At 40.6% G+C, this 21,869-nt stretch overlaps 1 protein-coding gene across 2 annotated transcripts; it reads right to left on the bottom strand.

Moving 5' to 3' along the window:
* Window positions 1-3,137: 3,137 nt before the first annotated feature.
* LOC135494628 (uncharacterized) lies at window positions 3,138-20,673 on the bottom strand. 2 transcript variants are annotated; one of them, XM_064782765.1, is made up of 10 exons: window positions 20,094-20,673; window positions 17,495-17,694; window positions 16,634-16,824; window positions 15,094-15,167; window positions 14,480-14,537; window positions 14,159-14,188; window positions 10,303-10,374; window positions 8,881-9,023; window positions 7,398-7,592; window positions 3,138-7,027 (listed from the first exon to the last, which is right to left on the bottom strand). In XM_064782765.1, the coding sequence occupies exons 1-10, from the start codon at window positions 20,239-20,241 to the stop codon at window positions 6,114-6,116; spliced, it is 2,025 nt and encodes a 674-aa protein (XP_064638835.1). In that variant the 5' UTR covers window positions 20,242-20,673; the 3' UTR covers window positions 3,138-6,113. The 2 variants fall into 2 exon arrangements, with proteins under 2 accessions (XP_064638835.1, XP_064638836.1); XM_064782766.1 differs by lacking the exon at window positions 14,159-14,188.
* Between the last annotated feature and the right edge of the window lie 1,196 nt (window positions 20,674-21,869).

The raw sequence follows: 21,869 nt of genomic DNA, 5'->3' as shown, positions 1-21,869 counted from the left end.
TGATCACATCCTATACAAACAGTTGATAAGAAGACAAGGAAGTTGTCCATCCCCATGATCACATCCTATACAAACAGTTGATGAGAAGACAAGGAAGTTGTCCATCCCCATGATCACTTCCTATACAAACAGTTGATAAGAAGACAAGGAAGTTGTCCATCCCCATGATCACTTCCTATACAAACAGTTGATAAGAAGACAAGGAAGTTGTCCATCCCCATGATCACTTCCTATACAAACAGTTGACGAGAAGTCAAGGAAGTTGTCCATCTCCATGACCACATCCTATACAAACAGTTGATATGAAGTCAAGGAAGTTGTCCATCCCCATGATCGCATCCTATATGAACAGTTGATGAGAAGACAAGGAAGTTGTCCATCCCCATGATCACATCCTATACAAACAGTTGATGAGAAGACAAGGAAGTTGTCCATCCCCATGATCACTTCCTATACAAACAGTTGATAAGAAGACAAGGAAGTTGTCCATCCCCATGATCACATCCTATACAAACAGTTGATGAGAAGACAAGGAAGTTGTCCATCCCCATGATCACTTCCTATACAAACAGTTGATAAGAAGACAAGGAAGTTGTCCATCCCCATGATCACATCCTATACAAACAGTTGATGAGAAGACAAGGAAGTTGTCCATCCCCATGATCACATCCTATACAAACAGTTGATGAGAAGACAATGAAGTTGTCCATCCCATGATCGCATCCTATACAAACAGTTGATGAGAAGACAAGGAAGCTGTCCATCCCCATGATCGCATCCTATACAAACAGTTGATGAGAAGACAAGGAAGTTGTCCATCCCCATGATCGCATCCTATACAAACAGTTGATGAGAAGACAAGGAAGTTGTCCATCTCCATGACCACTTCCTATACAAACAGTTGATGAGCAGAAAAGGAAGTTGTCCATCTCCATGACCACTTCCTATACAAACAGTTGATGAGAAGACAAGGAAGTTGTCCATCTCCATGACCACTTCCTATACAAACAGTTGATGAGCAGACAAGGAAGTTGTCCATCTCCATGACCACTTCCTGTACTAACAGTTGATGAGAAGTCAAGGAAGTTGTCCATCTCCATGACCACATCCTATACAAACAGTTGATATGAAGTCAAGGAAGTTGTCCATCCCCATGATCGCATCCTATATGAACAGTTGATGAGAAGACAAGGAAGTTGTCCATCCCCATGATCACATCCTATACAAACGGTCGATGAGAAGACAAGGAAGTTGTCCATCTCCATGACCACATCCTATACAAACAGTTGATATGAAGTCAAGGAAGTTGTCCATCCCCATGATCACTTCCTATACAAACAGTTGATGAGAAGTCAAGGAAGTTGTCCATCTCCATGACCACATCCTATACAAACAGTTGATATGAAGTCAAGGAAGTTATCCATCCCCATGATCGCATCCTATATGAACAGTTGATGAGAAGACAAGGAAGTTGTCCATCCCCATGATCACATCCTATACAAACAGTTGATGAGAAGACAAGGAAGTTGTCCATCCCCATGATCACTTCCTATACAAACAGTTGATAAGAAGATAAGGATGTTGTCCATCCCCATGATCACATCCTATACAAACAGTTGATGAGAAGACAAGGAAGTTGTCCATCCCCATGATCACTTCCTATACAAACAGTTGATAAGAAGACAAGGAAGTTGTCCATCCCCATGATCACATCCTATACAAACAGTTGATGAGAAGACAAGGAAGTTGTCCATCCCCATGATCACATCCTATACAAACAGTTGATGAGAAGACAATGAAGTTGTCCATCCCATGATTGCATCCTATACAAACAGTTGATGAGAAGACAAGGAAGCTGTCCATCCCCATGATCGCATCCTATACAAACAGTTGATGAGAAGACAAGGAAGTTGTCCATCCCCATGATCGCATCCTATACAAACAGTTGATGAGAAGACAAGGAAGTTGTCCATCTCCATGACCACTTCCTATACAAACAGTTGATGAGCAGACAAGGAAGTTGTCCATCTCCATGACCACTTCCTATACAAACAGTTGATGAGAAGACAAGGAAGTTGTCCATCTCCATGACCACTTCCTATACAAACAGTTGATGAGCAGACAAGGAAGTTGTCCATCTCCATGACCACTTCCTGTACTAACAGTTGATGAGAAGTCAAGGAAGTTGTCCATCTCCATGACCACATCCTATACAAACAGTTGATATGAAGTCAAGGAAGTTGTCCATCCCCATGATCGCATCCGATATGAACAGTTGATGAGAAGACAAGGAAGTTGTCCATCCCCATGATCACATCCTATACAAACGGTCGATGAGAAGACAAGGAAGTTGTCCATCTCCATGACCACATCCTATACAAACAGTTGATATGAAGTCAAGGAAGTTGTCCATCCCCATGATCACATCCTATACAAACAGTTGATGAGAAGACAAGGAAGTTGTCCATCCCCATGATCGCATCCTATACAAACAGTTGATGAGAGGACAAGGAAGTTGTCCATCCCCATGATCACTTCCTATACAAACAGTTGATGAGAAGGCAAGGAAGTTGTCCATCCCCATGATCGCATCCTATACAAACAGTTGATGAGAAGACAAGGAAGTTGTCCATCCCGATGATCACATCCTATACAAACAGTTGATGAGAAGACAAGGAAGTTGTCCATCCCCATGATCACATCCTATACAAACAGTTGATGAGAAGACAAGGAAGTTGTCCATCCCCATGATCACATCCTATACAAACAGTTGATGAGAAGACAAGGAAGTTGTCCATCCCCATAATCACATCCTATACAAACAGTTGATGAGAAGACAAGGAAGTTGTCCATCCTCATGATCACATCCTATACAAACAGTTGATGAGAAGACAAGGAAGTTGTCCATCCCCATGATCACATCCTATACAAACAGTTGATGAGAAGACAAGGAAGTTGTCCATCCCCATGATCACATCCTATACAGTTGATGAGAAGACAAAAAAGTTGTCCATCCCCATAATCACATCCTTGAAACTCTGCGCAATATCTACAAGTACCCAGGCAGCCTTGTATATGTTCCGCATGACAGTAAAATTACTGAATAAATGACACCAAAGACAAGGAATTTTGGCAAATAAAAGTAACTTTTATTCATCTATTTAGGTGCCAAGTTGTGATCGATGAATTTGATATCAAAAATATGTAAATTACAAAGCAATAAAACGTTTTGAAGAGTTGGTAGTTGGTAGTTCAGGGTTGATCGGTCTTCCATTTTTATACTGAACTGTTTATATATTTAAACAATTTTGTCTTCATTTTTCAAAGATAAAAACCTAACAATGGTAAAAAAACTCATGTTATATGATACATGGAGAGTGAGATCGCGATACTTGAAATAAACTTTGACAAATTATTACTGGTTAAACTGTGTAAAAGTAATGATACATGTACATGTAAAATGAGGGTGTTAGAAGGAACATACTGTTTTCATTTTGAAGATTCAACTCAAAGAATCTCAAGGAATATGTATGATAACTTCCATGTTCAAGGGGGTCTGGACTCTTTATCATTGACTCGAAGCTCTCCGATTTGATAATAGCAACACGCACTTCCTCAATGGACGGAATTTAGATTGGCCTATCACAGTTTAGTCACCAAAGGTGGATGCTTTCTTTGTAAACAGTACTGACAATCAACAAACGTCATGGTTCATTTGAGCTACAAAGTTTTAGACACACATGTATCGTCAACACAATAAACATACATGTACAGTGGAACCTCCCTTAGCAGACACCTCTCTATTAAGGACAACCTCTCTTTAAAGGACACTAGTTGTGTTCCCAAATTGGCTGTTTCCATACAATTTGACCTCTGTAATGTGGACACCTATCTATTAAGGACAGAACTTGTCAGTCCCTTGGGTGTCCTTAATCGAGAGGTTCTACTGTACATGTACTTTCAACCCACTCGACCTGACGGCACAAATATCACGGTTTAAATTTTGCCGTAAACCAACTGTCTCAGGGGTTCAATGCCAAAGACCATCACTTGGATGTAGTCCATCTGATAGGAATGATCTCATTTTAGCTCCCAACATTTGTGTTTAATATGTGAAACATTTTTCATTTTAACTACGTTGTATTGAAGAACCTAGGTGTATCTAGCACATTGTTTGACGCCGTTCGTTGAAAATTTTGAATTTGAAACTGAATTTTAAAATGTCCAATTTCGGAAACACGTACTAAATATAAATGTCAACATTACCGTTGTGTAGACTGATATACAAATACTATGAATACCAAGTTTAAACAAATTTGTATTCACAATAACTACACTACGGCATTGTGTATTGGTGGATTTCTATTTAACTCGACCACAAGTAATTACGAACAGCGTATCCCCTTTAAGCAGTGATTATTGGGTCTAGGGCTATGATATACAACAGGGATCTTTCACACTTGAACAGCTTTTGGGACAGTAGACTGATACGCACAAACACTTGTGTTCCCAGCCTGTTGTAATTGTGACCTGTCTCAGCAAGACCAGGCACCGTGGCACAGAAGATGAGCCTTTATGCAGGGGCCTATCTGGCATTTTAGTTTTGGGGGGCAAAAGATTCTCGGGGGAGGGGGGGGCAAAATGACACTATTTTAGGTGACCACCGGGAAGGCATTTGCCCCCTGGCCTCCCCCCTCCCCGTTAGCAATACCCATAAAATGACACCAGGATAATGAAAGACACCTAGATAATGAAAGAAATTGATGTACTCAAGATTTCACAGAAACCAGACAACAGTGTGATGAAGAAAAGCCAGTCCATCTCAACCAGCCAAGCTTAGAGCTACATTTGGCTGGTTTTGTAGTGATGGGTCATAAGTGAAGATTCAACCAATAGAATATGGAATAAGGAATTTAGGCACAGCTGCACTTTTCTCCCACGGCATGTTAGAATACAAGTATCTGAGTTGTAAGTTATTTGGTTCTAAAGGAAGTTATTCGGTTTTAAAATGTCATTCTCAAGTCACGACACTCGTACTATCGCCATTTAGGTCACAAGGTTATTTTCCAATGAAATTTTGGTGACGATACGCACTTGGTGATGTGCCTCACTTGAATTGAATTAATTAGCAATATTAGTTATTTTATGGAAGATAAAAAAAACATTTTCCAACCGCTGTACAACTTCACTTAGAAACCAAACAAAGACCTTAGCAGGGATCGAATTTATTTGAGGCAGCAAAGGCCATTGCCTCTGATGCATATTTCTTCCATCACGAAGGCAATTTTGTTTTTATCAATTCTCATTTAAAGTTTGCCCTTTTTCGCCAATCTAGCAAAAGTGCCTTCTTTTTGAAAAAAATCTGCTGTGCCCTTTCAAAAGTGAATTTCGAGGCATGCTGTCGCATTTAATACAAACAAATATCACAAGTCGACTGGGAGTTGAGATTTTACTGATGTGGATTAACGTGCAGATTATTGATCAGGATTTGTTCGCATTGTAATTCAGAAACCTTGAAGACTAGTCCAAGGGTTACAGTGGTAAATAAACTGGGCCTATAAGCAGATGAAAGTAATCATAATAAACACATCACGTTTTGCAGATGGATACCGTTAATAGACCAATTTTCACAGATTTCGCGAATAACCCTGATTCAAAAATAAAACTCGCGAAAAAAATTGACAGGACTTTCGTAATCCGCCAAAATAAGATAATGACAATTTAAATTTTTTAAACCAATTTCTTTTATCACTATTGTAATAAAAAGGCGTGAAGATTTGCAGTTTATAAAGCTATTCCTTGAACACTAGTCCAAGGGTTAAAGTGAAAAGTCAACTGGGCCTATAAAGCAGATCAAAATAAACTTTAAAATTATGGAACAACATGTTTTACAGACAGATAATAATATCAAAATTAATAAAGACCATGTCATTATTAATTCTTGATAAGATTGATCAACAATAACAAAGATGAACATATGCCTATATAAAAGCTATATCACACAGTGCTTTGATGCGGTTAACATTTCTCTCGCAATGGAAGCTCACAATGTTGGGTAATCCTTATATTAGTTATAACCACGGAAACTAGTTTCAGCATCTCGATTGTACACCCTACAAATCAACATCATCAACTGCCTGATTTTGCAAATTATCTGTCGACTTCTTTGATATATCAACAGATATAACCGGAGCGAAAGTTTCCCGGGTTGTTTCTTGCCCGGATTCTCGACTTGCTTCAGATCCCACAAGAGAAACTTTGTCTTCCTCTTCGAGCACATCAGTCTTCTGTTCTCCAGCCCCCTCAGTGTCACCTTCCCCCTGGCCATCCCCTAGCCCGTTCACAAGCTTTTCACCACCTTCCTCGGTTAAGAAAAATTCCACGTTATCATCGGGGATTTCCTCGCCTTGGCCACATGACTCCACCTCTAGCTTCTCATTGGTTGTTGCATCTACAACCTCACCCTCAACCTCACCCTCAACCTCACCCCCAACCTCACCCTCATTGGGCAAACTGTGATCACCTCCCTCCGGAATGGCCGTTCCATTCGCATCTTCCGATTTTTTGGCCGATTCCTCCCCAGCCTCCGCCCCACTGGTCAGATTATCAGCCTCACTGTGCTCATCTGGATTGTCTGGTTCCGTCTCTTCTCTGATGACTTCCTCCTGGACCGGTAACCTCCCCTCCCCCAGCACCGCATCCAACCTTTCCTCACTTTTCTCGGCTTCAACATTCAAAATATCCACATTCAGTTGCCCCTCAACATCACGTGCCGTTACGACAGGACTTGACCTTGGTTGATTGACAAGCGACATGTTGCGTATCAGTTCCGGTGTAAATGGAATCTGGTATATTGACCTGCCAACACACATCGGTAAACCACGGGATGCTGGCGTTTCCCTGGGAGTGACGATGCTATAATCTAAGGACGATGTATGGGGAGACTTCGGGGTCAACCTACCAGTACTGCAGGCGCTTCTTAAACGAGGGGTATTAGTAGGAACACTAAGGCCCCCAAGGCGGTGTCCTGAAAAGAGAGGTGGATTATGGACTCACTCATTCACAATAATTATCAGACACATAATCAAAAAGAGCTGGGCTTGACTTTAAGGTTTAAACTTTAGCTACAAGTTCATCCTGAGCAGAATCTTGGGGGCTATGTCTGACCCCCCACTGATGAACCTGGGACCTTGGCCGTCCATTTTACCACTTAACATTGAAAACATATCCAATTCAATGAAATTCACAAAGGAATCCCCCTTTCTATTAAAGTAGATGCAGGGGAAACATGCAGCATTTCCTCCATTCAACGTGAACCCTGGAAATAACTATTGGATATAGATCGTCGCTACAGTGACAATTTCCGGCAAACTGGTTAGTCCAAAAAACATACCCACCTGATATAGAGAGACTTTGTTGTTCCCCGCTGAATGACTCACACGCCTTGTTAAGATCATGATGGCTACTCCGGCTGCTCATCTTAATGCCATCATTTTGAATGGGCACAGCGCTGGTCTCCGTCCATGCCTGGCGCCCCTTGGCGGCTGGGGTCATGGGGAGCTGGGGTGGTATCTCTGGAGAGGATGGATCGACTAGAAAATGCAGGAGAGTAGAGTATTAGTCAAGACAGCAGGTCTTCAATTCATATTTTAATTCCTTAATACAGTAGATCCTCTCTATTAAGGACACCCAAAGGACTGACAACTGCTGTCCTTGTTAGAGAGGTGTCCTGATTAGAGAGGTTGAATTGAATGACAACAACCTATTTGGGACCAAAACCAGTGTCCTTTAGTTAGGTTGTTCTTAATAGAGAGGTGTCCACTATAAAGGGAGGTTCCACTGTATAGTCTACCTTTAAATGAAAGCGTCTGTTACATATGTCACCTATGACATCTTTGAATCCATCACTTTAAAGGGGTACATCGTTTGTAATTACTTGTGGTCCAGTTAAATAGAAATCCACTAATACACAATGCCGTAGTGCAGTTATTGTGAATACAAATTTGTTTAAACTTGGTATTCATAGTACTTGTATATCAGTCTACACAACGGCGATGTTGACAATTATATTTAGTATGTGTTTCTGCAATTGGACAATTTTAAATTCAATTACAAATTCAAAATTTTTAACGAACGGCGTAGGCCTTTAAGTCTTAAAATATTTCATGACATGACCTTCGGTGTTTTTCAAAATTTGTTAACATACTTTTCACTTACCGATTTCATTTTCCCTTCATGAAACTCACATAGTTATTATACCAAGGGGTACTAGTTTTTCAACCTATTTCTTCATTCACATACAGCACAGTTGCACCAATCTAAGAGGGTTCTAAATATTGAATTCAAGCTAGACATTTATTTATGTGCCTGGTTGCTCAGTGCCATTTTGAATTTATGTACATTCAAATGACAGACATTGTTATTGTGATTTCATTACATAAATGTACATGTAGGCCCTGAGGCCAGCTATCTGTCTCTAAATAGATTACAAACTGCACCAAGCACAATTTTTTTGATGCACTAGTTAATTTCTGTACTTGAAACGAAAAAAATTACATTTGTGACCCGTCACAGCAAAACCAGGCACATGTCGCACAGAAGATGAGCTTAAATGACACCAGGTGATAATGGAAGGAATTGATGTGCTCATATTTCACAAAAGGCAAACAATAGAGAAATGCACTAACAGTCCGTCTCAACCTGCCAAGCTCAGAGCGACATGCGCCTGGTTTTGCTGTGACGGGTCACATTTGCCGAAGTTGTAACATAAAACTAAATTGCTTGAAAGTGGATCATCTATTGAGATGTCTGTTAGAGAGTTGTCATTTGAATGATTTGTGACAGACAAGTAAAGATCTTGTCAGTACAGTCATGACTCACCTGGAGTAGGAGAGGCTGCTGAAGGTGTCTCCTCCTGAGCCTCGGCCGTCTTCATTTTCTGGTTGATGAATGCCCCCATAGGGTTATCCCTGGGCATGTACACACCATACTTGGTCAGACTCTTGGAGTCCAGGTAATGAGCGCTACATGTAGAAGAGAACAAATTGGAATTGATCATAACTATACAGTAGAACCTCTCTATTAAGGACACCCATGGGACTGACAACTGCTGTCCTTAATAGAGAGGTGTCCTGATTAGAGAGGTTGAATTGAATGGAAACAACCTATTTGGGACCAAAACTAGTGTCCTTAATAGAGAGGTTGTCCTTAAAGAGAGGTGTCCACTAAGGGAAGTTGAAGTTAAGGTTAAAGAGGTTAAGTTAAATATTCAAAGGTTGGGTTAAGGAATTGATACCTCACTGGAGGTATTGGTTGAAAATGTGTATTTTTAAAAGGTTGGCCTGAATTTTCCGAAACACAGGTACATGTAGCAAGTTTTATTGTCATTATTTGACATTGTTGGCAGTTGAGGGTTAAGTTGACTCTCACCCCAGACTACCAGACTGTCCTGCTGTGCACCTTCACAGAAGAATGCTTGGTACTCTTCTGCTGGCCTAAATATCATATTCATGGGAGCAGGGCATGCACACTCAATATATCAATCAGATTTTGATGCATTATTAACCATTTATATCATCACATGCAATCATATTGATTCAAATGAGTTCAGTAAATAACCTAGTACATGTATGTGTTGCAATTAAAGGGATGACGACAAAATATGGAGCGTGAAGCACCCGGTGAGCATACAGGAATGATGACCCAGTCAGATGTGTCATTAAAGGAATAGGTGGATAATCCTTTATCCATATACTCGTTCAATTCCTGTTTCAATTTTTTTTCCTGAAAGCGTTTGACATGATTCCATTACTTTTGTCTCAGCCCTCAGATACTTGAAAAATGTTTACCGGTACTTGTTACTCCTAGCATGCACAACTCCTGACAGACCGAACTTTTCGCACCACCAATGGTAAGACTTTATGTCACCCAGACGGCACAACGCCATAAAAGTCATTGCCAGGGTCATTATAGTAACAGAGTAATAAAGAATCGATGACATCATGATACCATTCCTCACCACTGCACTGCGCACTGCCAATGCACAGATTCACACAAAGATGATCTCTGCATGGAGGGCTCACCAGACAAAAAAAACATCTAGCAAACCCTATGATTATGACTTATGACTCATGTATGTTGGTTTTAAATTTTTCTATTACTAAAATTGTAGAATGGAAGGTGACTGGGCCGCCAACAGCTTGCTCAGAGTGCCTTTAATCATCCACCTCCTCCTTTAATTCACAACAGAATCAATGCTCCATAACAAAATAACATGTTCAGTGCCAATCAGGCAATGCTTACCGGTTGTACCTTGCACCAGTCAGAAATGCATGGGCAGTATCCCCCTTTTCCACAGACGGCATGAACAAAATTCTGAAATCAGAAAATACCCTGTCAGAAAAGTTATTTAAAGGGTGAAAATACACAGCCATTGGTGAATCAGTGGTAGATTTGGCGGGGGGGGGGGGGGGAGACGCCCTTTTCTTCAGGAGCAACGATTTTTCAGGGCGCCTCTGCCCAATATGCCAATGACTACTTCTATTTTTAGCCCAGGGGTGCCAGGAAAAGCACCTTCATCGTACATGTATAATTGTATTTGGCACTGAAGTTCCATTTTCTGTCAGGGGAAGGACTCCAAACCTCCCCTAGTTTCCAAGATCACTCACACCATCAGGGCTCTTTTTCTCCACCCGCCACTGGGTAAATCATAAATGTCCTCAACAAACACAACGTGTCACTATATGTCCATCTACCAAGTATCACATGCGATGAAAGGGTTAAAACAGACCCTTTAAGTGGATTATACATGTCATACAATATGTAGTTATTGAGCAAAAAATTCAGTTATATCTACATAAATTTTAACAGTTTCCCATAAAATATTGTTTAAGGTGTTATCTCTTTCTGGTAATCCCATTAAAAAATGTTTCATGTAAAGACTGATACCAAAGACTCTGTTGAATAGCAAACTAGTTACAATGTACCAGGTAGCACAACCCAGCCCAGGGCAGGATACAAAATTGGGTGCAGTAGGGTAGACCAACACAGAAAGAAAAACATGTTGCTTTTTATACTTTAGTTTATAGTTGTGCAGGGAAGAGAGATGTGTACATGAAGGAAGGGGCTCAAAAATCTGCAAGTTGGAAAATTTGCTCATAGTCATGTACTCTCTTTCCTCACGTATACCGTCTTTGGGCGCCAAATTCAAGAGGCCCGAAGGGATGAATACCTCGCATACCTAATACAATGGTTAGGCCTACTGGATTGGACTGATTGGCTCAGATTGTGACGCAGACCTATGACCAGAGACACCCAATACTTGCAGTCCACTACAATTGGTCGACTGGATTTTTAATGAATTGAATGGGTTTTATCACCAGACAATACTTTATTCATGGAGTGACCGAGGTGGAGCAAATGGACAATGCCCATTCATCAAGTGGGCAAAGAAAAACTGCCCCACACGTGGTGAACCCTATTGCATATCCCACCCAATGTATGGACACTGTTATTTTGTATTAGTGGTATGGGAAGACCGTAGACGCGTGGAAACAAAATAGTTACATCTACTGCATATTTTGTTTGGGGTCTCTGGGCAGCCTGGCTTTGCATGGCATTGTGTACATGATGCATGGCAGCCTGTACACAATGACATGTTGGAGTTGGGCTGGCATGGACAAATAATTTCTCTTGTGTCTTGTAAGCCTGTCAAAGCTGGCTGTTTTACAGATGACACTCAAATAAACAATAAATAAACAATATATTTCCCATAAAATACAGAAATTCAGGATTATCAAACAAGCCCGAAGAATTTATTCACTGACTTTAAAATTTTTTTTAGGAGAACCCACTCAGGGAGTGGGATAGTGCTTGGGATAATTCTCAGGTTACTGAAAACTTCAACAGCAGGAAAATGTTATGGAATTGGACATATGTAAATGGGCATCTTGTTCAGACTCGATTATCCTCAGAGCTGGCTGAAGATAGATTGTCCATGTACATTGCAGAAAGTGCTTATCGTAAACTGCCAAATTTTGGACCATATTTTGTGCAATTCACCGATATTTTTCTTTTGGCAGATACACGTTTTGTATGGACATTTCTTTCAATCTTTCAAGTAAAGGATCTTTTTGCAATTCCTATCATCAAGAATGAATAAAGACGAAGAATTCGGAACCAATATTACAGCATCTTAACTAGCACTAGGTTCCAAATTTTGACACTAGGGGGCTTTTGCAAGATAATTTGTCTTCTATTCAATGACTATCACTGCTATTGGCAGGTTATTGCTTGAATTTTGTCACAAAATACATGCCTTATTAACCCCAAATAGTTAAGTAGCAACTCGTTTAGTACCGATTATTAGGCTAATAAGGAAATGGTATTTTAACGAGTCTTTATGAATTCTTGCTATTATTCTGCAAATTGAGGTTATCATGAAATCCTCAAAAATAAAATGCTCGCAGAAATTTAGCAGCTAACAGAAGTACATGTCCCGAAAATTATCATCTTTTTTAATGATTGTTTTGAAGATTTAATACATGAGTATACAATTACGAATGTCCAAATACAGATTAAATTTTTGGAAGTGACTATTTGGCAAGCCCGGCTTACCAAACAGCGACTTTTTTTGTCCTGAATGGAGAGCCGAACTCATTAATATTCATAAATGCCCAAGGGTTCATTAATATTCATAAGTTAGTAATGCGCTGGGGAGGCTCAAGTAAGTGAGGCTGGAAAGGGAGAAGGGAAAAAATGGCGGAGCCCTCGCCACCTTTGCCGATTTCGTCAGCAGAAAAGTTGCGTGTGAGAGCTTCGTATGGCTCTTTTGAAGATTTGGAGAAAGCTCTTGATGAATATCAAGAGACAAGCTTCACTGTTTTCATTTCGCTTCAGAGGAATTTGGTTACTCTAAAGGAAAAACCGCAGTAACAGCCCATTTTCAGATCAATACGCCATTATGCATATTCATGAGTAGGCGTGGTTTATTCATCGGCTTGCCAAACAGGAAAGAAATTTTGCTCTGTTTGGCAAGCCCGGCTGGCCGAACAGGGTGGCTTCTTAGTGCTGTTGGCAAGCGGCTCCAAACAAGACAAAAAAAGATGCCTGTTCGGCGAGCGGCTTGCCAAATAGACCCGGGCCTAAATTTTTTTGTCTTACAATTTTCATTTAAAATATCCTCAAAAGATCTTGGCTCATATAAAGTTGTAGGCTGCAGGACATGGTATTCCTCTAAGAGACAAATCAGGTCAAGTGCATTCCATAACCGTCATACCAGAACTGTAAACTGTTAAATTTTCATAGGCAACAGTACTGACTACCGTAATTTTCGCCATCTGGCATCAAAAAGTAAGTCTACTGGTTTTATCATAATCATTTAATAAGGAAATCAAACCTTTCCAGAAATCAACTGATGTGGAAGAAATCTGACATTTTATTAGACCTTTCTCATTGGCCGCACAATTTCACACTTATACCATAATGATAATCCTACATTGTCCTAGGTCAATGATATCTGCAAATCATCGACGAATCAGATTTTATTGTGTCCTTTTTTTACTCAAATTTCCGCCGAAAATCGAGAACAAGGTCCACTCTTCTTTGAATAGATTTCTTCACGCTCTACCATGCCATCTATATTTCAAATCAGCAGTAACCACAAAGCCAACAATGTAGTCCCCTCTGGCAGCCATTTATTGTCCAAAATGGCCGGGGTCGCAGTCCGTACACCGTGATAAAAAGGTCTTTTCGACAACACAAGTGGCAGGAAAAGGGTTAAAAATGAGGAAATTATCTTTTGTCAACATGCCTATAGTAGCACACTGAAAATTTCACAGTTTACAGAATTTGCTGTACAAAACAATGATTGTTGTCCATTTCACGAGAAAATAACTATCAGACATTTACTATTTAGTGTTTTTGCACAGAAAATGCACCATTTGAAAAAATGTCATATTTGATAAAAGTCCAAAGTTCATTGTATTCAAAGTTCAAACATAATACTTTGCCATAATAGAACAAAGTATGACCAAAGAATGAGTCATTTGATGTGAAATACTGACTAATTTTCCCAGCCAATTTAATTTTTTTCGTTGTGCCACTTTTTCGTGAAATGGAGTACAGGGAACAGGGGGAACACATGTGCACAAACGACTACCTTGAGTAGAAAATAAACATTCTTCTTTGCCTGCGAAAAAATAGATGAAGAGTTGAAAATTCAGTATCTAATTCCACGCATAAATGCAACCCAGAATTTCATTACAGGCATGACAAGCTTTTTCACTCGGCACATGGTTAAAGAGCCCAGTCTGGCCATGGTTTTATACTGGAGTTTTTGTTCTCCTAAATGCTTCCGAGCCAAGGGTCGTCATAATACTCATATATAAATTCTGGGTTCACTGAAATCGTTTTCTAAGAGTTTACGTTTCTGGATTTTTTTAATTTAAGATAAGCAGTTTTTAAAAATACATGAACTCACTCTTTATGAGCAGCAGCAGTCATTGGCCGAGACCTTTGATCCAGGATTTCTTGAGCCTCTGAAAGATGACACATAAAAAGATTCAAAACCCTTTCACAACTCATTCAATCGTCATAAACGTCCTCTATGACAAGACGTTCCACTCAGCTCCGATAACAACCCACATTACATGTACGCAGTGCTCAACACCAAAAAGTGTAAACAGGCCTGACCATGTCTAAAATTTTACCCTGGAAACAGCTAAAGGGTTGGCAATCCTATAGAACCTGGATGCAAGGAAACCCAAGTTTGCAGGACTAGAGACAACCCCTGAAAATTGTTTTCTGATGCAATGTTACTTGGCCCAGGCCTAGGCATGCCAGGACCATCAATTTTGACATTCTGCTGTGACGTTTTAAGTTTAAAAACTATTACAACAGGACTCGCTGAGATTTTGAAAAAAGGTTTGAATTCACTCTCTACATGTACATTGCATAATCCAACTGACAAGAAAGTCTAGTTCAAGTCCTTGGCTTGCGAATTATTCAAAAAACACATAGCAAGTGCAGTAAAGTAACCTGTCCAAGGTCAGCAGTGATGTGCTATGTGTTTTATTCCAGAAGAAGACAACTTACTTTTCTTAGCTTCCTTCCTAATTTCATAGCTCGAGAGAGGAGCCGAGGCCACGCGCTGACGATTCCTAAGTAAACTAAAAGAGAAAAGAGTAATTTTATAACTAATGGTGTGTTCACACTGGATGCGAATTGAAACCGAATTCCGTAGAGCGCTCTCCGGAATACGAATTGGTTAATCCAGTTTCAGAACGGTCGCGTCACACTGGCCCGAATACGCATTCAAATCGGTTTAAAACGCGCCACACTCAATGCATACTAACGACGCGCCATCTATTATTATTATTATTATTATTATTATTTATTAACCTCCCATATGGGGGAATAAAATTTACAAGTACAAAACATATAAGTGTATAATATCACAGTATCACACAGTCATTATTAACAAGTTAAAATCGCGTAAGGTGCTTGACCATTTCCATCTCCCGGCCATGCCTATTGCCAAAGTTCGGGTCAAAGAGGAGTGTCCTCAGCGAGTCGACACCACCGTCGCTAAATGCGGAGAATCCCGGCCTCGCCCTCGAAAACGAGGCCAAAACCGGGGAAAACCCCGCCGCGACGATGTTGCTGACCAGTGTACCTTTGACCAACGAACCGGCGGCAACATACCTTGCCAGGAAATGGAAATGCAAGTCACGTGCAAGGGAGTTGATTTTCCCTATTCTATGGCATAACGAAAAACGATTTGAGTTAATGAGATAATTTAAATACATCAGTTAACTAGTTCGGAGCACTAGTTCCCGCGGTCAAAGGTCACTTTCCATGCGCCGGGCGCATGCGCAGTGCGATCGAAAACCTTAATTCGTATCAAGCGCGTCACACTTGAAATCTCAATACGGTTTCGTTGATTCGGATTAGCTGATTCGCATTCAATTCGGTTTAAGAACCGTGTTGGTTTAAGCGGATTGAGATCGGTATGAACCGAATTGAGTGTGACGCCCCAATACGTATCAACGTTTTAATTCGAATTCAATTCGTGTTAAAACCCCAGTGTGACCACGGCATAAGGTTTGTATCAAAATGATGACTTAGCATTCATAAAATTCTGAGATGTATGATAAGCTTATACTTACCGTACTACACATCACGTACACATACATGTACATGATGAGCAGATCAATTCATGGGATACCGCAAGCGGAAATATTATAGCGGAAAAATGTTCTTGTGCACAAGTCCATATAGTATGTTTTTTGTGAGGAACACTTTTCATGACCACGACCTCAGGAGAGATAAAATAAAATGACAATTTTTGAGAGAAATTCTTAGAAAAAGGCACATACCAGACAAACTCCTAATGGAAATTGGTAATTGATTTTTTCTTGTTATGTAAACTTTTCCGATTGCAACATTTAACTGATTTTTGTTTCGCGAAGCCTTATTTCGCTGTGTACAAACATGTTTTTCATGGCAATTTTTATTCGAGAATATATTCCTATGCTGGTATTCTTTTATTTATGTCAAGATGAGTTATGGATGCAACACCGAAAATTACAGTGTTCAGTGCTCGACACAATAACAGCGCGGGAAACTAACTTACGTTGTTCGAGTTGGCCTTCCAAGTTTCGCATCTAGATCAGAGACGAGCAGATCTGTTGCCTCCATAAACTGGTGAGCACTGTTTGCCCGATGGTAGGCAGGCATGGCAGTCGAGCTGCGCGATGACATCTTACTGCGGTTCTCCTCGAGAAGGGATTGGGCCAAGCGGATGTACTCCATTTGCTGCTCTTGCTGAACAAAGTGAAACAAGACCTGTACTAGTCATGAAGACAGATGTCCAAGATGACACAAGACTGAATGGGTTGGTATTATTACTAATATTAGTATTCAAAGACCTTGACAGAAGGACTCCCGATGAACCAGTTAAAATTACTCACAAGTCCCCACCTGCTTGACTCCATCAAATCAATGTATGTTGAAGGAAATTTCCCTTCAAAGGGACATCTGGCCCATGAGATTTGGTTTTTCGTGCAAAATTTGCTTTCAAGGCAAAAGGACCGAGACTTCGCCAAACAAAATAATTGAAAAAACGTTGCACTGCAAACAATGCATAGGATGGAACTATAGGCCTGCCTGAAATTCACACGTCATGTTTGTAACTGCCTTACAACACTGGCAAAATTCATTATTTTACACAAGCACGCTTGATACTACAAGTGGCGGTGCATGGTGGCGAGCAGGGGTACTATCCTCCTGGCCAAGTGAAGACCACACCCAAGTTGTCCTTTTAAGGACCTCCATCAGTGAGCAGGGTGGAAGTTAGAGGTGCACCATAACATGAACTTTTTTTAAAGCGTCAACATGGTCAACAACACTTTTTCACGATGTCATGTAATTCTAGACTGGAAATTACACTATTCCATTATTGTCGATGACAGTTGACATGAACATTACATTATACCTTATTTGGTGAGAGGTGTTTGAACAGTGGACTTTCTCCTGAATGGGACGTTTCCTTGGTGACATCATGGACCCAGCTAGGAGTCTGCTTCCGCTCCTTGGCTTCATCATCAAAGAGTTTATCGATGTCTTCCCTCAGCTTACGATGGTAGTCAGCATTTTTCTTGTATGAAAACTCATTGGTTGGATGCTTCTTTGAACCTGAAATAAGTCCATAATGCATGTAATGAGACGGAGTCACAACATGGCCAACGAATTAATGATTGCACATACATAGGCACAACCACCAGGCACGACCACCAGGCACGACCACCAGGCACGACCACCAGGCACGACCACCAGGCACGACCACCAGGCACGACCACCAGGCACGACCACCAGGCACGACCACCAGGCACGACCACCAGGCACGACCACCAGGCACAACCACCAGGCACGACCACCAGGCACGACCACCAGGCACGACCACCAGGCACAACCACCAGGCACGACCACCAGGCACGACCACCAGGAACAACCACCAGGCACGACCACCAGGCACGACCACCAGGCACGACCACCAGGCATGACCACCAGGCACGACCACCAGGCACGACCACCAGGCACGACCACCAGGCACGACCACTCATCCACCGATCCCAGTCATGCCAGTGGCCAAGTGGTCAAGGCTTCCGAGTCGTGAATGGAAGGTCGAAAGTTCGAGGCCCGCTAGCCAGTTGAATTACAAGACAGGGAACAAGTTCTGCCTTCTCGCCAGGCGCCTGGCATAAGAGATAGCCTTAAAGGATTGTCTCATAAGCTGAAGCTGGCTCAGGCCCTTTTATAAAGGGTGAAACTACAGTAGAGCCTCCCTCAGGGGACACCTCTCTATCAAGGACACCTCTGTATTAAGGACACTAGTTTTGGTTGCAAATTGGGTCTTTCCATTCAATTTGACCTCTCTAATCAGGACACCTCCCTATTAAGGACAGCACTTGTCGGTCCCCGAGTGTGTCGGTCCCGAGTCGTTCTACTGTATAAGCGAACTTTACATAGATGGACAATGTATACAATGTATGGGTTATTTTCTCAATAAGATCATTGGAATTGGATTGCGTCATTTACATCAAGAAATCATTGGATTGCATCATTTACGTCAAGAAATCCTGACGTCATTTCTGAACGTGACGTCCTCAGTCCTGTACGGAAGACGTCATGGCTCGTCATGGTGACAGACTGTGTCAGCTGATTCATATTTGCATTACTGCATTGAATTACTCAGTCAGGTCATTTGACAATCTGTCAGAAATTTCCCATAAAATCATAAATGTCAGATCGTTTTATCCTGTCTCCTAATAGAATGGATAGAAATTGTAAAGGTTTTCTTTAAAAAATATTCAATAGAATGTTCCTGTAATACTAATAGATTCTACCAAAGATATTATTATATTTATACAGGCATTTTCTTTATATATTTGTTAATGGAACCTCTTGCCGGTGTACAACAGGCGTGACGTGCACAATACATGTATGATGTATACATACTAAGATGTATACGTATCATAAAAAACCCAGTTCAACCACCATTTAAAATTTTTACCAAGCCCAGTCATTTTAGTAAGGGTTAGTCTGACATGCACACATAACACATCCTCACATAACATGCATTAAAAATCATAATACACAAAGTCATAATACTATACTATTACTAGCATTCATACATGATTGCGTATGTAACTGTTTACACACTTCAACACATAATTTTTTAACTTCAAAATCCATAAATAACAAGTGATTTGAATACAAACATTTTTCTAATCTAAAGTACACACAACCTGTGTTTGGAAAGCACCATGCAATTTTGCAGATTGTTCGAGCCACTTTTGTAGAGTGATAAGAGAAATAAAAGTGAAGACACAATCTGAAACTGAAATGCTTTAAATTTGTTGGTCATAATACATCTAATTCTAACGTATTTTAGTACTTTGAGAACATTGTTTATTAGATTGTAAGGTGCCTTTGAGCAATTCGTTGATAAAGGCACCTAAAAATATGTTTTAATAATAAATAATAATAACGTTACATGCATCATTCTCGCGGCGTCCATTTCAATTCATTATGAAATATTCGATCATAAATATTTCTCAATCATAACAGCCACGCAACACATCTTAGCACAACTGTGTTAACCTGTTTTATTACTTCTGAATTTACGACTTTGAAATTGGACCACGTCGCAAAGTCATGTTGTTACATCCATCACAATATGAAAAAAGTTGAAAGCAAATTAATCCACATTTTCACAACAGTTTCACAAAATGTACAATATAGTTTTAATAATAAGATTTAAAAACATGATGATGATAGAATCAGTGCTTTAATGCCCGATTACACCGACAATTCAGAGTTAATTGCAAAGCCAAACTGATGCGTGATACAAAGAAAATACGACACTCACACGGACATGTATCCTTAAAAACTTTGGTCCCGGCCAATTGACCAATCAGCTATAAACAGAGCCAGCAAGTGATGTTGCGCACCAGATTATGCATGATTTACGACATCAGTATATCCCAACCAAGTTATTTACAAGTGGTGTGTACGTCTGATCTATGACCTACCTCTGTTTCCTCCATGTGGTCGAAAACCATTATTCGGAACATCATTGATAGCATTCGAAGGCCTGGGCTTTCCTTCAGTTGACTGTGTTTGAAAAGTCAGATTTACACATCTCATTTTACTTTTACTCGGCTTCGACCTGTTCGTCATTGCTAAAGTTTTGTAAAACTGTCCTTCAATTCATTCATAAAGTCATCACAAGTAATCCAGCAGAATCATATCAATATCGCCTCTGATCACAGAATTGTGGGAGCCAGATTATTTTCTAGGAGAATAATTCGACCCAGGAGATGTCAGATGGCATGAAATGACAGTGGGATGTCTCGAACAGCTGATAACACTTGAAGTGTAGTGATTCGCCATGTTGTTTACACAACGGTTGTCAAGTCGATCTCATCTTCCAACGTCCTATCCAAAATCGATCGAATCAACGAATTTAAACAAATTGTGACGTCTATTTTTGCTCTACACGAAATTAAGGACTATGGATCACCAATTAATGACACTTCAGGCCAAATACAAGGTGATCAAAGGTTAAATAATTAGAAAAATAAACAGAACGGCCCGACTGTCAACTTTTGGGGCCAGTTCTAAATTATGATCATAGAGGGCGAGAGTGCGAAGTCGACAGGTGCCCGGTTGTCCAATAAATCAAAGAATTTCACTAGGTATATCACGCTCATCAATTATGAAAACTCGTTTAGTTTCCTATAAAAAAATAGGTAATGACACTGATGGGTGGCCATAAAGGAAAGTGTTATGATCATCTTGTGAAGAAATAATGAAGTTTGCAGTGACAAAATGGCAAAATATAAGTCTTCTGCTCGAACCGTCCATTTTGGATTTTGCGACATCTATCGTCAAGCAGGTAAACCTGTAATTCCTCTGAAAAAGTTCTTGAGGCGGAATTTATGAATTTTTCATTTCACTCACCACTTCATTTTCAAGATTATTGCAAGTTACAAGCCTCATATTGGCACAAATAGTATTGAAGAAACTGCAGAACTTTAAAGGACAAACAAAGGCAGCAGCTAGGTAGGCAAGATAAAGTTACACAAAGTCGCCAATAGGGGTCTCTCACAAGTCACTCGCAGTTAGCCAACGTCGAAATGATTCATGCTTATACCCGGTACGAGGAATATATTTAGTGCTGAGTCTGACATGACCAAGGGCCCTTACTGTTTATATGCCTACTAGTCCTCACTCTGAGAGTGAGATGGCCAAATTAGCCCCTCTGCCGCCTAGCCCCCCTGGCTTAAGTCAAGTGCCAGTCAGACCATGTTGGAACAACTGTCTGTGTGAGCACAGCCACTAGAGTATGTGCTCACACACGTACACACAGGCCACTGAATCAAGTGTCAGTAGGCCTAGTAGTAGTAGGCCTAGTCTAGGCTTTGCTTGGGCAGTTAGCAGTTCGGCGTCAAGTCATTGTAAAATTTGAAAGTGTTCAGGTAGAAGACAACTGACAAGTCTCACAAGTGGGAGTAAAAAATCCAAAGAGGTCTCAAAGATATCTTTTGGTCCCATTAACCTTACTTCGGCACATTCCTTCTCGTTCTACCTTTTACTCTTCATGGACATTTTACATCTTTTAACCCTTTATAGCCTACTGACCCTTGAGAAGTTGATTCAGTGGCGTGCCATCCAGCATGCAATTATATTGGTTTTTCTGTTGGCCAAACACAAACAGGAGTGATGGGGTAGGGTTAACTGGCGGGGCCCCCCCCTTGCCTTTTCAAGCAGAATCCCTGACAAATTCCCTGAAAAAGGTCATCACT

This window comes from Lineus longissimus, chromosome 10, assembly GCF_910592395.1.
Source record: "Lineus longissimus chromosome 10, tnLinLong1.2, whole genome shotgun sequence".
Lineage (NCBI taxonomy): Eukaryota > Metazoa > Nemertea > Pilidiophora > Heteronemertea > Lineidae > Lineus > Lineus longissimus.
This window is presented reverse-complemented; position numbering and strand designations above follow the sequence as displayed.

Excerpts from the sequence above, each read along its gene's own strand:
- LOC135494628 (XM_064782765.1), bottom strand. The coding sequence starts at position 20,241 with ATGACGAACAGGTCGAAGCCGAGTAAAAGTAAAATGAGATGTGTAAAT. Across the intron at positions 16,825-17,494 it reads AACACCTCTCACCAAATAAG|CAAGAGCAGCAAATGGAGTA; the intron begins GTATAATGTAAT and ends CACTTTGTTCAG. Across the intron at positions 9,024-10,302 it reads ACTGGTGCAAGGTACAACCG|CGCTCATTACCTGGACTCCA; the intron begins GTAAGCATTGCC and ends TTCTACATGTAG.